General features: G+C 57.5%; 2 protein-coding genes across 3 annotated transcripts; both read right to left on the bottom strand.

Moving 5' to 3' along the window:
• Positions 1 to 613: 613 nt before the first annotated feature.
• On the bottom strand, positions 614 to 8,729 carry Lgals4 (galectin 4). Its single transcript, XM_013363424.4, has 10 exons — positions 7,759 to 8,729; positions 7,433 to 7,521; positions 6,678 to 6,882; positions 3,742 to 3,876; positions 2,019 to 2,045; positions 1,864 to 1,902; positions 1,663 to 1,692; positions 1,375 to 1,463; positions 1,117 to 1,282; positions 614 to 838 (listed from the first exon to the last, which is right to left on the bottom strand). The coding sequence occupies exons 1-10, from the start codon at positions 7,801 to 7,803 to the stop codon at positions 692 to 694; spliced, it is 972 nt and encodes a 323-aa protein (XP_013218878.1). The 5' UTR covers positions 7,804 to 8,729; the 3' UTR covers positions 614 to 691.
• Positions 8,730 to 8,882: 153 nt separating this feature from the next.
• On the bottom strand, positions 8,883 to 14,966 carry Ech1 (enoyl-CoA hydratase 1). Of its 2 annotated transcripts, none has more exons than XM_078032108.1 (10): positions 14,809 to 14,966; positions 14,265 to 14,472; positions 14,046 to 14,134; positions 10,663 to 10,787; positions 10,533 to 10,581; positions 10,296 to 10,360; positions 9,760 to 9,830; positions 9,602 to 9,673; positions 9,278 to 9,464; positions 8,883 to 9,147 (listed from the first exon to the last, which is right to left on the bottom strand). In XM_078032108.1, exons 1-10 carry the CDS (start codon positions 14,858 to 14,860, stop codon positions 9,043 to 9,045), a joined length of 1,023 nt encoding a protein of 340 aa, XP_077888234.1. In that variant the 5' UTR covers positions 14,861 to 14,966; the 3' UTR covers positions 8,883 to 9,042. The 2 variants fall into 2 exon arrangements, with proteins under 2 accessions (XP_077888234.1, XP_077888236.1); XM_078032110.1 differs by having other exon boundaries at positions 9,278 to 9,428.
• Between the last annotated feature and the right edge of the window lie 66 nt (positions 14,967 to 15,032).

Here is a 15,032-nt window from a genome sequence, read left to right as displayed (position 1 = left end):
TACCTTCATCGAGTTCTGGCAAATGCATAAAACTGCGGAATCCAGGGCATGGAATGCCTCCTCACCCAGGAAGTCGCCTCAGAGATGCAGTAGTCTCCATGTAGCTGAAGTCACCCCAACCTACAGAGTGTCTCCCTCCGATCCCCTCCTTCCTGGCTCCTCTCCTGCCCCATACCTGTTTCCTCCCCAGGTCCCTGTCTCAGAGGTGGATCCTGATTTCTACATAAGTCCCCTGACCTGTCACCCACCCACCCCTCACGCCTCCCCATGGTCTGGTTCTGCTCCAGCCCTGATGTCCCCTTCCCAGGTCCCTGCCTGCATTCCCACTGAATTCCAAGAGACAGCTGGGGGGATCCCTCTAAAGACCCCATCTGGGCAGGCTGTGGTGGCACGTGCCAGTAATCCCAGCAGCTCCAGGGGTGGGGGTGGGAGGGGATGCTAAGGGAGGAGGCTCAGCAGGTTCAAAGCCAGCCCTAGCCACCAAATCCCCAGAAACAGAGAGAGAGAGAACACACTGCTGCCCACACCTTGAGAGAAAGAATGGGTGACAGGTAGATGGGCGGTGGCCCGCAGTTGGGGAGAGCTGAGGGAGGCGATGGAGCCACACAGAAGACACCCTCCGAGATTTTATTGGGGGTTAGGACGGTGTCCTGGGGAATCCTGTCTTCCCAGGAGTTTCGCCAAGAGCAGGTCAGACCTGAACGTAGGACAGGGTGATGTCGCCGTTGATCTCCAGCGTGTCCACTGTCTGGAAGGCCGGGAGGCGGTGGGAGTAGTCAAAGAGGTGCTGGCCGTTGTTGTAGACCTTGAAGCGATCCGTGCCACAGCGAATGGACAGCTGAGGGCAAGGGGCAGGCGTGAGGCCAGGCCAGGGCAGAGGCTCTGCCAGCAAGTGGGGGAGGGGACCCCAGACAGTTTTTTTTTTTTTGTACTGTGGATTAACCCAGGGGCACTTGACCTCCCAGCCGCATCCCCAGGCCTTTTTATTTTTGTTTCTTTATTTTTCTGAGACAGGGTCTTCCTAAGTTGCTGAGGGCCTGGTAAATTGCTGAGTCTGTCTTCAAACTTGTCCTCCCGCCTCCGCCTCCCGAGCTGCCAGTGAGACCCCAGACTCACATCAAAGAACTGGCCAGGGCCGAACGGGTTGTGGGCGATCTTCCGCTCCTCGGAGCCCCAGGAGCCCCTCACACGGGTGTTCCGCACCACGGCGCCCTCCCCCATGCGGGGGTTAATGTGCAGAGCCAGGTCCCCCGACGACCCCACCTTGAAGTTAATGGCAAAGCTGAGGACAGAGAAGGAGGGTCAGACGGGTCTCCAAGGAGCAGGAATGGGTGCCTGGCCTCCTGGGTCCCCCCCTGGACCTTGGCTCTGTACCTCTTGGCCGTGGGGAGCACGTAGCCCTTGATGATGATGGTCCTGCGGGCCGTCAGCCCCCCCTGCAGCCTCGCTGTGAACGGCACAGGCTGTGGGAGGAGAGATGGGTCCCGTCCACACGCAAGTCCCCAAAAGCCAGGTCCCTGCACCCCTCCCACCCCCAGTCTCAAGCACCCTCCACCCACCACAGAGCTGACCTCCGAGGCCCCCACGGCTCAGCCCCTCCCCCCACCAGTCCCCCTCCCCCAGCCCGCCCACCCCAGCCCCAAGCCCCTCAGGGTGCCATACCGGGTTGAAGGTAGGGGGTCCCATCATGGTCTGTGAACGGGAGGGGGCAGCCATGTTATTCCATGACAGTTGACAAATGCCAGGACACCCCCCCGCTGTGCACACATCCTTCTCCACCCTGGGTCAGTGGGACTGGCCACAGCCCCCCAGTGCGCCCCCACTGTCCCCATCCCTCTGACGGTCCCACAGCCCCGTACTCACAGGCAGGCTGCCCAGGTGGTGATGATTGGGCCCGGGACCCTGCAGGGATGGGTGGGGAGGTAAGGGACCCCGTCCTTCAGCCACCCACACACCTCCCTGGCTGCTCCTCTTCCGCCCGCCCGCCCAGGGGAGCCCTGGCCCCAGCAGGTACTTACATGGAGCGGTGGCAGGCCCATGGGTCCCTGTGGGAGCAGAGAGAGGAAGAGGAGATGAGTAGGACCCCAAATTCAGGGCAGAGGTTATCAAGGGCGCCTGCCCGGGGCAGCCACGGCCACCATGGCCACCGTGCAGGGGTCTCTGAAGTTCAAGGTTGGTCCCAGATGACTGTCCTGGGAGGAACTGGCCATGTTCAGGGCCCCGTTTCCCCTGAGCCTCCCCCAGACCTTCAGGACAGCGGCTGAGGACTGCTCCCTGCTCGCTGCCCAGGGTCCTGGGTCCCCAGTGCTGCCCGCTCAGCCCAGAGGCGGATCTCACAGCCCCAGCACCTCGGGACCCCTGCCCCATCACCCCATCTCCAGCCGCCATGGCCCCTCATCCACGTGCCCAGCACCGGTGCTGCCCGGGCAGAGGCACAGGAGGCAGGAGAGCCCTGAGCAGGCCCTGCGCCTGTCACCCGCTCTGTGACCCTGGGCCCATTACTAAAGCTCTCTGGGCCTCAGTTCCACATCTCACCACCATCAGTCACCGGGAGGATTAAAGGGATGTGGCAGTGTGCCCTCCCCACCCTGTCCCTTGGCCTCCTCATGGGTGACACAACCCAAAGTGAGATCAACAGTGAGTTCCTTCTTCCTGTGATTTGATCCTACATCTCTTGAGACCCCTGGAAACAAAATGTGCTTTTTCAACTGTTTAAAAAAAAATTGTGCTTTTTCTTTCTTCTTTTCTTTTTTCTTTTTCTTTCTTGGTTCTGGGAATGGAACCCAGGGGTGCTTAACCACTGAGCCACATCCCCAGCCCTTTTTATTTTCTATTTTGAGATGGGATCTCACTAAGTTGCTTAGGGCCTCTCCAAATTGCTGAGGCTGGCCTCAAACTTGCAATCCTCCTGCCTCAGCCTCCTGAGCTGCTTGTGCCACCGTGCCCTTCTTCTGAGGCTGCCTGTGTGTTTTTGGACTCCGTATTGGACGAGGAAAGCCCCCTGCTGCTGTGTGCAGCTGTTGACCGTTCCTCCCATCTCTGGGTGATGGACCCTTATGTACTCAGTCACCTGTTGGGGAACACGTGGGCAGCTCTGACTCTGGGGCTTGTTTCTTTTGAGGGTGCTGGGGGGGATGGAACCCAGGCCTCTGCCCCTGAGCTGCCGCCCTAGCCCTGGGCTTTTGTAAATGGGGCTGCAGGGGTGGTGCTGGGGTGCACGGCGGCCCTTTGCCTATTGTTCACCGAGTGCCATCCCTCGGCCATCGCAGTGTGGTGTGTCAGCTCTTTTCCAAGGACACTGTGTCTGCCGCGCTCCCAGCCACGTGGGAGGGCCGGCTGGGCCACCCGTCTGCCCACAGAATGCTCCTGAGGGCCTGACGGGCATGTAGTGGCAGCTCGTGGCTTTGATTGAGGTCCCCAGGTGACAAATGGCGTTCAGCAACCTGTCGTGAATGTGTGTGCTGCTCACAAATTCTTATCTCACTTGCTGACTCCGTTCACACACCTTCTCCTCCAGGAAGCTGTTTCTTTATGACCCTGTGACTAAGTCTTTCCTTTTCTCTCTCAAGTCCCCTGTGTGTCCTTGGCCCTGGCCCCGTCCCTCGGCCCACGCCTCCCCACCGGGGTCCTGACCACTGGGTGACGTCTCTGTCTGGCACAGAGCAGGCGCTTGGGTAATGAATGACGGTGGGGACAGGTTAAGGAGGGAAAGAAGCAAATAAGCGAGGGGCCAGCACGCACCTGATTTGGGGTGAACTGGCCCCCGAGAAAGTTGATTGACTGAAGATGCAGGTCGCCATTCACCTGCAGGTGGGTGACCATCTGCAGGGGCAGCCGGTGTCCAAATTCGTAGAAGGGGTTTCCGTTGACCACCACCTGGGGCGGGGACAAGAGGGGTCAGCACGGGGACCTGGGGCAGGTAGGAGCAGGGAGCGGGGAACAGGGGTCATCTTTTTGACTTGGGGTCATGAGTGTCACAGGGAGGTAACTGGAGAGCCTGGGCCTCAGGGACCTTGGAGTCCAGGGGTCAGAAGTCAGGCCACGGAGGGTCCAGAGAAGAGGGTTTAGCTGGAGAAGGAGATCAGGAGAGGACTCGCCCGCCGAGGCCTGGCTTTGGCACCAGATGAGTGGGTTTAAGGTCTAGCTCTGACACGCCCTGGCTGTGTGACCTCTGGTAAGTTGCTTTGTAAAGGTAAAGTTTCTAAACTGTTTCTAAGCCTGAGTTAAAATGTAAAAGACCAGGCATTGTAAAGTTTCTAAGCTGTTTCTAAGCCTGAGTTAAAATGTAAAAGACTCGGTATTGTTAAGTTCCTCTGCTACACCCAGAACCTGAAATTCCTGAGATAGTTAAGACAACCCCCTACTGGCCATTTAGCCTAGGGCCCTGTGCAGTTTGTCTCAGGGCCCAACCAATCAGTTTGAATGTGTACCCCCCCCCTTAGGAGTGACCAATCACCCCCGCCCGACCTGTTCCCGCCAATGAATGTGCTAATCCTGTCTCAGAGTTGTTGTTCAATTTTCCCGCCTCATGATGATTTGTTCTGATGTAGGTAAAGCCGCCCTCCCCAAAAAGTGTACTTAAGCTCTGCTTGACCTCTGCTCTGGGCTCTGGCTGCTCTCCCTTCTTGAGTGAGCACGGAGCCCCAGCGCGCGCTGGTTCAATAAAACTCCCTCCTGCTTATTGCATGAAGCCAGTCTCTTGTGTGGTCTCTTTCTCTGACGCTTCCTTCGCCGGACCCTTACAGCTTTACCTCTCGCAACCTCTGTTTCCTCATCTGTGAATTGGGAATCTGCTCATATCTGAGCTGGTCGGGAAGATGCAACCTGATGTGACAGGGTGTGTTGGAGGCAGGTGGAGACCGAGGTCCCTTGCTCGGTGTGGCTCAGGCGTCTGGTTCCATCATGATGCTAAGAGACAGGCACAGGGCCAGGATCCAGCTCCGTGGGACTGGGCACTTGCCACATGCTAAGCGCTGGATGTGGTGACCTCCACAAGGGACCTCAACAGCTCAAGGGATCCTTCCCATTGCCCAAGAAAACGAAGGCTATAGGTGTAGAGTGGCCAGCTGGAACCTAAGCATGGACAATCCCAGCCCAGATGCCGGGGTTAGGAATTTGGCTCCATCCCTGTCATCCCAGCAGCTTGGGAGGCTGAGGCAGGAGGATCGAAAGTTTGAGGCCAGCCTCAGCGAATAGGCAAGGCCCTGTGCAACTTAGTGAGATCCTGCCTTGAAATGAAAAAATTAAAAGGGCCAGGGCCAGGGCCGGGGCTGGGGCTCAGCGGTAGAGGCTCGCCCAGCACATGGGAGGCCCTGGGTTCCAGGCTCAGCACCACATAAAATAAATAAAATAAAGCCAACTAAAAAAATTAATATTTTTTTTTAAAAAGGGCTGGGGCTGGGGCTCAGTGGTTAAGCATTCCTAGGTTCAATCACCAGTACAGGGGAAAAAAGAAGAAAGAGAAGGAGGAGGAGAAGGAAGAAGAAATCTGGTGCTCAGACAAAGTCAACAAGAGCCTGGGCCTGGGGGTCTCCCACCACATCTGGTCCAGGAGAACACGCGCAAGGAGATTGGCCACAACAGGGGACCTGGTCAGAGGGCAGAGGCCAGGGATCCCTGCACAACCATTTGAGGTCACCAACCAGGGGCTCCAAGCCACACAACATGGTGAGTGAGAAAAGAAATGGAAGGCAGTGTCCCAGAGCCGGCTGTGTGCATACTTTAAATCAAAGGCAAGCACACCTGCCATCCCAGCAACTGAGAGGCTGAGGCAGGAGGATCACAAGTTCGAGGCCAGCCTCTTCAACTTTGTGGGTCCAACGCCACTTAATGAGACCCTGTCTCAGAATAAAAGATAAAATAAAAAGGGCTGGGAATGTGGCTCAGTGGTTAAGTGAACTTGGCTTCAATCCCTGATACCAAAATCAAAACAAAACCACCCCTGACTGAGCAGCCTGCAGGCACCCACCCTCTTTGGACCAAGGGAAAACAACATTATGAGCGGCTGGAGCAGGCAGGGGATATTAAGGAAGAACCTTCCCTTTTAGGTGTGACGGTGGCATTGTGTCTATGCTCTTACACATGGAGACATTTATGAATGAAATGACATAATGTCTGGGATCTGCTTTTAAATAACAGGGAGGCGGAGTTGGTGGAAGAGGAGACACACCACGCGCTCTCTGTGCCTGGGGCTTCCTTTCGTGTGTGTCCAGAGCGCGGAGCAGACAGAGCAAAAGTCTGCATCTGCAAGCACTCGGAGTCCTAGGTGAGGAAGGCCGTCAGCAGCCCAGGGAGGAGAAGGAGGGAAGCAGCAAGAAGAGGTGGAATAGGCAGGAAGAGAAGGAAAGGAGAGGGAAAGTGAGGCAGGAAGGGGAAGGAAGAGAGGGGAAGAAAAGAAAGAAGGGAGAAAGGAAGCCGGGGGCGGTGGTACACGCCTGCAATCCCAGCACCTGGGGAGGCCGAGGCAGGAGGATGGGGATTCAAAGCCAGCCTCAGCCACACAGTGAGGCCCTAAGCAACTTAGGAAGAACCTGTGTCTAAATTAAACATGAAAAAGGGGCTGGGGATGCGGGTTCAATTCTGATACCAAATACAGAAAGAAAGAAAGGGAAGAAGAAGGAGGCAGGGGGCAGGGAGGAGGCTGGGGGGGGGAGGCCGCGGGAGGCGCCCAGCCAGACCTTGTAGTGTTCCGCCAGGATCATGAACACCAGCTCAAAGGGGGCCCCCTTGCTGAAGGGCATGCTCCTCTTCCTCTCCTCGTTGCCCCAGCGGCCACCCTGCTGTGAGTTGAAGACCACCTTGTCCCAGCCATCGAAGCGGGGATTGAAGTGGAAGGCGATGTCCGCCCCTGGGTCCTGCCCCACCGCGAAGTTCACCTGGAACCTGGTGAGACACCCAGGGCTGACTCCCTGGAGGACACCTGCCGCCCAAGGGACCCCTCCAGGGAGCTCTGTCCCCACATTCTCTGCCCCGGGCACTACTGACCAAGCCAGGAGAGGAGGTGGTGACCTGGAGTTCCAGAGATCCACTCCCACGGCAGGCCCTTGGCTCGCTGCTCCTTGGAGGCCACCTTCCCACCCCTCCCAGCTTCAACTATTTGCTCTGGGGACTCCTGTGGTCACAGTTGACATCCATTGGTTGACATCCATTGGAGTTTCTCTGCTCCTTCCTGGACCCCGACAGTCCTTCCCCACGCACAGCCAGAGAAGCTGGGAACGCCCAGGTCAGAGCACACTGCCCATCACACCAGAAGTTATTCCAACAGGGCAGGACCCGGCTGCCACAGGGCCTTTGCACTGGCAGTTCCCTCTCCTCTCTTCCTCCATTGCTCCCTCTCTCTCATCTTGGAGGTGGCAAAAAGCTCCTACAGGTGGGCCGCAGCACCAGCTCCCTTGCAGCCGAGCCTGGTGGGACGAGGTGGGGGTCCACTTACCGCTTCATCTTCTCGTCGGCCACTCCTTGGATGTAGATGGACATTCCGATGCTGAGGCCGCCGGGGATGGGCTGGTTGTAGGGCAGGGTCTGAAGAATGGGCCGGTGAGGGGCGTCAGAGGCCATGGGACAGTCGCAGCCCTTCCCCCTCACCGAAACCCCTTCTGGTCCCACAAGCAGGGGACATGAAACTGGAGTGAGGAAACTGGGGGAAGAAGCCTGAGCATCATGATGGGGGGCCTGATGGTTGGGGGTCCCTCACGGGTTGGAGTGTGGCTCGGAGAGCAGCTAAGCCAAGGCCTGGGGTGGGGCTGGCTGGCATCTCACCGGGTTGTAGGTGGGCTGGTAGCCCGGCGCAGGGACAAAGGCCATCTTCAGAGGCTGCGCTGTGGCTTGTGCTAGAGATGAGCTAGAGGAGAGAGAAAGTGGCAGGTGGCAGGCAGTGGGTGGCCCTTATAGCAGAGGCAAAGGGAGTGGCAGGCAGGGAGGGCCGCGAGGTCCTTCTCCCAGGGATCCCTGCGCACACACTGGCTTTCCTGGACACCCGTCCCCACCTGCCCGGGCACAAAGAGGAAGTGCTCGCAGACTTCGGCCTCACCGGGGCCTTATCGGAGCCCATAAAACCCTGCCCAGACTCTGTTGGCAGAGGGAGGGTGGGACCAGGCGGCAGGGCCAGGGCAGGGCCGCAGGAGTGGCCTGGACAGCTGGGCGGTGGGAGCAGCCGGAGCTCCCGACTCTGTGGAAGGGTGGTGGCCCGAGCCCTGGCGCCCGGCAGGTCCCCACAGTATGAGGCGTCCTCGGGACAGTGCGTGACAGCCCACTCAGAGCCAGGGGTTCGGCGCCCGGTCCTGCCTCCACAACTTGTCGGCTCTGCCGTCCCGGGTCCTTACCCCGGATTTGCCCCTTTTCCTGGGGCTAAAACAGAAGTGACAGTAGCAACTCCATAGATCCTTAAAAGGAATCGCTAAACTAATAAATGCCCAGAGCAGGCTTGGCATGCAGAGGGCGCACAATTAATGTTTGGTCTTGTCACTCATTCCAGACATAAACCAGGGAGGCTGGGATTATATTCCATAAGAAAACCCAGTGGGTTTTTCCGCGGTGGAGCGCCCGCCCAGCATGTGGGGGCCCTGGGCTCCATCCCCCTGTCGCCAAAGGTTGCCAGATTCCAGCAGGGGGTCCCCTCCACTGGGGAGTAAAAGGCACAGACAGTGGGCACAGCTCCCAGCAGCAGGGAGGAGACCAGGGGTGGGTTCTTGGGGGCTTTCAGGCCCAGGGAACCCCACAACCTCGGCTCCCTCCTCCCGGGACGTCCTGTTGGCCCTGGCCACCGGCAGCTGCAGGTCACCGTTCCCGCGGGCCATATCCCTAAACCACCTTCACCACCGCCCTCCCTGGAGCCCGGGAGCATCTTAGCCCTGCCACCTATCCTCTCCTAGTAAAGACACAGGTTCTTTATAATGTTTTATTGTCCAAAGAGCGAAGAGAAGGCCCTGGGCTTGAAATCGGTGTCGCAGGCAATACACTGAGGGACACTCGGATACCGTCTCCCATCCGCTCTGTAGAGAGAAGCCGGACCCCAGGCGCCGCAGGCTGGGGACCCGAGGGCTCTCAAAGTTTGGAGAAGGTGACACTTTTCGCGTCCTTCTTCTCCATCATGGCCTGCACCGACTTGACGATGTCCTGGGTTTGTAGCATGCTCATGTTCCAGGTCGCCTGCAGAGAGGGCCACCGATCAGAGGACGGCGAGGCTCGCGCGCACCAATCAGAGGACGGCGAGGCTCGCGCGCACCAATCAGAGGACAGGCACCCACAGCCCGCGCCCCACCGGCTGCCCGGGCCTTACCATGTAGTTGAGGCCCTCGGCCACCGGGTGGTCGCGGGAGTAGAGCAGGTTGATCTTGGTGCTCTGCACGGCCACCGGGCTCTTGCTGGCAATCTCGGCCGCCAGGGCCAAGGCCGAGTCCAGCATGAGCTCCTTGTCCGGGAACATGCGGCTGCGACGAAGGGACAAGAGGGGTCGGGACAGGCAACTGGGGAAGGGCGGATAGGGTGTGGCCGCTCACAGAGGACCCCAGTAAAAGGGCCCGAGGACAGGAGGGTGCTGGCCCCCAAAGGAAACAATCCTGCTGAGGACACACGGGCCCCGGCCTGGCGCTCCCACACCCACCTGACCAGCCCACTGCTCAGGGCCTCGTCGGCCATCATCTTGCGGCAGGTGAAGGCCAGTTCGTTGACCAGGCTGCAGAAGGGAAGCGTGGGTCAGAGACGGCTGTCATCTGGGAGATGCCCTGTGGTCCCCTCCCGGGGTCCCCTCACCGCACCCACCTCTGGTTCCCGATGATCTTGGGCAGTCGCTGTAGTGTCCCCACATCGGCAGCCAAGCCCACGTCCACTTCCTGGGGGGCACAGAGGTGTCAGGGTTATTCTGCCAGGGGTGCCCCCCAGGACACCGCCATCAGGGGCTCCCCCGCCACACGCACACTCAGGCAGGTGCCCTGATCCCCGCCCTCCAGGTCTTCCCTTCGTCACATCTTTCTCCAGAGCCACGCCCTTCCTGACCCCTTTACCACATCAAGGGTCTCCATCCTGCCCCCACCCTCTCCTGCAGGCCCTCAGCAGTGACCCCAGCCTCCGGCCAGGGTCACCTCGTCCCCACACCCCACCTCCCTGGCTCGTGACCTCACGGGGACGGCCTGCCCCTGGCTTCCTCATGGCCCAGCCTCCCTTCGGAAGGTTCAGTTCCGACCCTCTTCCCGGAGGCTCGAGGGCAGGCTCCCTGGCCCACCCTGGCCCTGCTCTGCTCCGGCTCACTGCCCAGTGGTGTGCAGGACCCCGGAGGCAGGAGCTTAGGGGTAACTCACCTTCACCTGGAATACAGCGTCCTGGGTACAGTAGCGGATGTCACAGGCGGTGATGAGGTCCACACCTGGGGGGGGGGGCAGGGAAGCTGAACATCACCCTGCGGGACCTGGGGTGGCATCTGGGGGCCAAGTCTAAGGGTACTGGTTGTGTCTGGGGGCCACTGGCCCAGGTGGAAGGGCACGAGCCAGCCAGCGTGGGCACCCTGGCACGGGTGGCGGCAGGAGGCCCAGGCTCACCTGCTCCGATACAGTTCCCGTGGATGGCAGCGATCACGGGCTTGGGGCACTGGAAGGGAATGGGAGGGTCAGGGTCAGGGTGGGCCACAGAGAGAGGCCACAGAGGATGCCCTCCAGCCCCCAGAGTCACCTTCTCAATGACACTGAAGGTTTCTTGGTATCTGCTGATGAGGTCACGCAGGTACCAGCTGATGCGGGCCACATCGTCCCCTTCGGGCTGCAGGAGGTCTGAAGCCATGTCCATGAGGTCGATACCTGAAGAGGAGGCAGGCGGAGGCTCACCCACCTCCTGGCCGGGGCCAGAGCCCAGACACCATGGAACCCCCACATCAGCACAGTACAGAGGCAAGTCCCACGGACTCCCAGGGGATGACCTTGAACGTGAGCTGAACAAAGACTGCCACCAAGGCACTGCTGAGTCTGTTCAGCCACCCAGTGAGGTGGGCCCTGGGACGCACCCAGTTTGCTAGTGGGTAAACTGAGGCACAGAGAGGCAGCACACTCACCTAAAGTCCCACCAGCTTGTGAGCAGAACTGAGGATCTGGTTGTGTGCAGTGGCACACGCCTGTAATCCCAGTGACTCAGGAGGCTGAGGCAGGAGGATCACCAAGTTCACGGCCAGCCTCAGCAACCAAATGAGGCCCAAGCAACTCAGTGAGACCCTGTCTCAAAATTTTTAAAAGGGGAAGGCTGGGACGTGGTTCAGTGGTTAAGCATGCCTGAGTTCAACCCCTGGGACCACACAGCTGGCTCCAGAAGACTCATTTCCCTCTTATCCCAGGTGGGCACGGACTCAAGGTTTATGGCAAAATTGAGTCAATGGTGGTGATCTTGCCTCAGAAGGCAAGACCCAGATGGAGCAGATATTATGGCTCCCATTCAAGACAATCCTGAGTTTGACTTCTGTCCCCCCAGCCATCCTCTCTCACTCTACTCCTGGTCCCCCATTCCCTCCTGTCCTAAGCTAGTCCCCACACTCAGCCTGTGAAGCCTGGAGTCAGGTTAGAACCCCCTCTTCTTCCCTTCCATCCCACTTTCTTAGAATAAAACACCAAGTCCTCACCGGGGGCACAGCTAAGTAGTACAGCACCTGACCTGCACGCTCTAGGCTACAGGTTTCACCCCCAGGACTGAGACAGGAGAACTGCAAGTTCAAGGCCAGCCTCAGCAACTTAGTGAGACCCTACCTCAAAATAAAAAGTAAAAAGGACTGGAGATGGGGTTCAGTGGCCAAGCACCCTGCATCCAAAATAACAACAATAAAGCCTCCTGAAGGCAGATGGGGCTGCAAGGTTGTGGAGATGGAGTGACAGAGGCCCGAGCAGAAGCTGGACGCAGCGACGTCAGTCACCACTGCTGTGTGCTCCGTTTCAGCAGAGGTCACAGCATCTGACCAGCCTGCTGGCGACTAGGGGCTCCCACACTACATCTGAGGAGCCCGAATGACTCATCAAGAGCTAGGACAAGCCCAGTATGACGGCCTCTTGCGACACCACCTTCCACTGTGTGTGTGTGCGCGCGCGCGCGCGCGTGCGTGCGTGCGTGCGTGCGTGCGTGCGTGTGTGTGTGTGTGTGACTAGGGACTTTACACAGGGCAATCTTCTACGGAGTGACAACTCCAACCCTCATTTTTATTTTGAGGCATGGTCCTGCTAAGTGGCCAAGGCTGGCCTCAAATGCGCCATCCTCCTGCCTCAGTCTCCCAAGTAGCAATTGTGCCCCGCTTCTCCCCAGTTCTTCTGGTTTAACTGCCCTGGACCTGCCGAGGCTGACGACTGCCACTGCTTGAAATAAAGGGCCCAGGTGTTGGGACCAAGTGTCCCCCTCCAAAGCAAGAACACTGCAGGTTAGTCGCTGGGAACTTCTAAACATCCTTCATAACCCTGCTGCCGCTCACCCCCGTCAAGCCACAGCAGCAAACAAGTTGCAATGTTAACGCTGGGCACATAGGAATGTCCTGCAGCTTCTTTCATTTAATCTTCATGAACCCAGTGAGATGGGTCTGGTGGGATATCCATATTCTTCAGATGAGAAGCCAGCAGCAGAGAAGTGAGGGGACAATGACAAATGGTAGAAGTGGGGCTGCCTAATGCCAGAGCCCTTTCTTTTTTCTTCTGATTTTAGGGATGGAACCCAGGGCCTAATCTGTGCTAATAACATACTCTCCCTCTGTCACACCCGCTCCCCTGAGCCCTTGCTTTTAACCAGCACCACAGTCACCTGGGTCACAGTTGCAGTGGTTAAGATCAAGGATTCTGCTGGGTGTGGTGCCGCCTGCCTGTGATCCCAGGGACTCAGGAGGCTGAGGCAGGAGGATTGCAAGTTTGAGGTCAGCCTCAGCAACTCAGTGAGACCCTGTCTCTAAATAAAATATAAAATAGGGCTGGGGAGATGGCTTAGGGGTTGAGTGTCCCTGAGTTCAATCCCCAGTACCACCACCACCAACAACAACAACAACAAATCAAAAGGACTGGGGATGTAGCTCAGGGTAGAGCATTCTTGAGTTCAATCCCAGGGGAGGCGGGGGCGGAGAATAGGACCTTGGATCACAAGGTCCACTCTATCATTGGATCACTGTGACCCTGAATTTCTTCTTCTGACCTTCAAGGGCTTGCTGTTAAACACAGGTCAAGAGATAGCCACAATCAGCCAGGAGCTGAAAGATGAGAGCCAGAATGAAACCTCATCTTTTTTTTTTTTTTGGCACAAGGTGACTGGCCATTTTTTTTGTTTTTGTTTTTTGTTTTTAGTACCAGGGATTGAACTCAGGGGTACTCAACCACTGAGCCAGATCCCCAGCCCTTTTAAAAAATACTTTATTTAGAGATTGGGTCCATTAGGTTGCTTAGGGTCTCAATAAATTGCTGAGGCTAGCCTTGAACTTGTAATCCTCCTGCCTCAGCCTCCCAAGTCAGTGAGATTACAGGTGTGCACCACAATACCTGGTTTTCCCCCCTGCCCTACAATACCAGGGATTGTATCCAGGGGTGTTCTACCACTAAGCAACATCCCCAGCCTTTTCTTTTTTCAAAGACAGGGTCTTATTAAGTTGTCAAGGTGTTGTGGCTGGCCTCAAGCTGGTAATCCTCCTGCCTCAGCCTCCTGAGTTGTTAGAACTACAGATGTCCACTATCATGCCCAACACATATTCTTATGATAACACACTTGGTTAACACAGCAATAGATTCAGAGTGGTTAAGTGCCTTGTTCAAGATCACAGATCCATGACAGAAACCCAAACTTCAGGGCCTAGGACTCTGTAATGTCCTGTTGGACTCATCTATATAACATTTTTTTTTTTTTAGTAGAGGTGCTGGAGAAGGAACACAAGGTCTCATGCATGGCAGGCAACCACTCCATTGCTGAGCCACAACCCAGCCCTCTATATTTGAGTGTTTTAAATTAGGCCTTTAAAAAAATTTGATGAAAATTTAAGTTAGAGTCTGCTTAAAACCCTAATGAAGAAGCACTCCTTCTGCTCTGTCAGCAGCAGGGTGCTGGGAGCACAGTACCTGAAGAGAACATCTTTCCTGCACCTGAGATCACTACAGCCCGGCAGCCAGAGTCTTGAGCTATCTTGTTGAAGCATTCCACCATCTCTCTGTGGAGAAGCACGGAGTGAAGGCCTACATCTGGGGTGCAAACCCCCTGCCCTGATGTCCATCTCTCCCAAGGCCACTCTGACGGGTCCCTCTACCGCTGCCCCTTCCTCCAGGATCTACAGGCCAGACCTCCAGAAGGCCTTGTTCATGGCATTCCTCTTGTCTGGTCGGTTTAGCTGCACATGGAGAATGTGTTTCTCAGCAGGTGTCACCAGAAGGGACTCATAGCTGTGGCCTGAGGCTTCGCAGGGGGCTGCTCTGGAGGCCTGCTCTTGGGCAGCAGAGCCCATGGGGCGAAGGCTAACACTGAAGTCCTGATGGGCGGGTACTGTGAGTCCTGCAGAGAGAAAGGAAGACCCCCAAATGGGGACATCACATCTTCAACAGCAGAGGACACACACCTCTGTGACTCTAGGTTGGAGAAGACAAGCCCTCGGAGACCTAGGGTTAGAGGGATACGGGCTGTAAGATTGGGGGACACTTATTGTGGATCATGACCCAGGACGGAGACAAGCTGTCAGCGACTCCACACTGCGAGGCGCGAGCTGGCAACAGGGGACAGCCCTTCCTCGGGCAGCTCGGACCCTCGGTAACCCCGACAGCCTTCCTGCTTTACGGCTGCTTTGACAGCGCGACGCAGCCATGGACCCCACACAGGTCCGGAGTGACTCACGCCGCATCAGCAGGTTGCGGAGACTGCGAGAAGCCGCCATCGCTACAGTCATCGTCGCGGTCCCTGGGACTGGTTCTCCGGAGTAATCAACAGGAGGAAGTCAAGGGGCGGGGACAAAGCAGCCTACATTGGGTGAGGGCACCCAAGCCGCAGGCTAACCGGCAATGACGCCTTTCTTTCGCCATCTTTACTAAGGGCAACCGGAAGGAGGGCGCCTGGGGAGG

The sequence above is a fragment of the Ictidomys tridecemlineatus genome, chromosome 15 (genome assembly GCF_052094955.1).
Source record: "Ictidomys tridecemlineatus isolate mIctTri1 chromosome 15, mIctTri1.hap1, whole genome shotgun sequence".
In the NCBI taxonomy this organism is placed as follows: domain Eukaryota; kingdom Metazoa; phylum Chordata; class Mammalia; order Rodentia; family Sciuridae; genus Ictidomys; species Ictidomys tridecemlineatus.
Note: the sequence above shows the minus strand (reverse complement) of the source record. Positions and strands in the feature narration are given on the sequence as shown.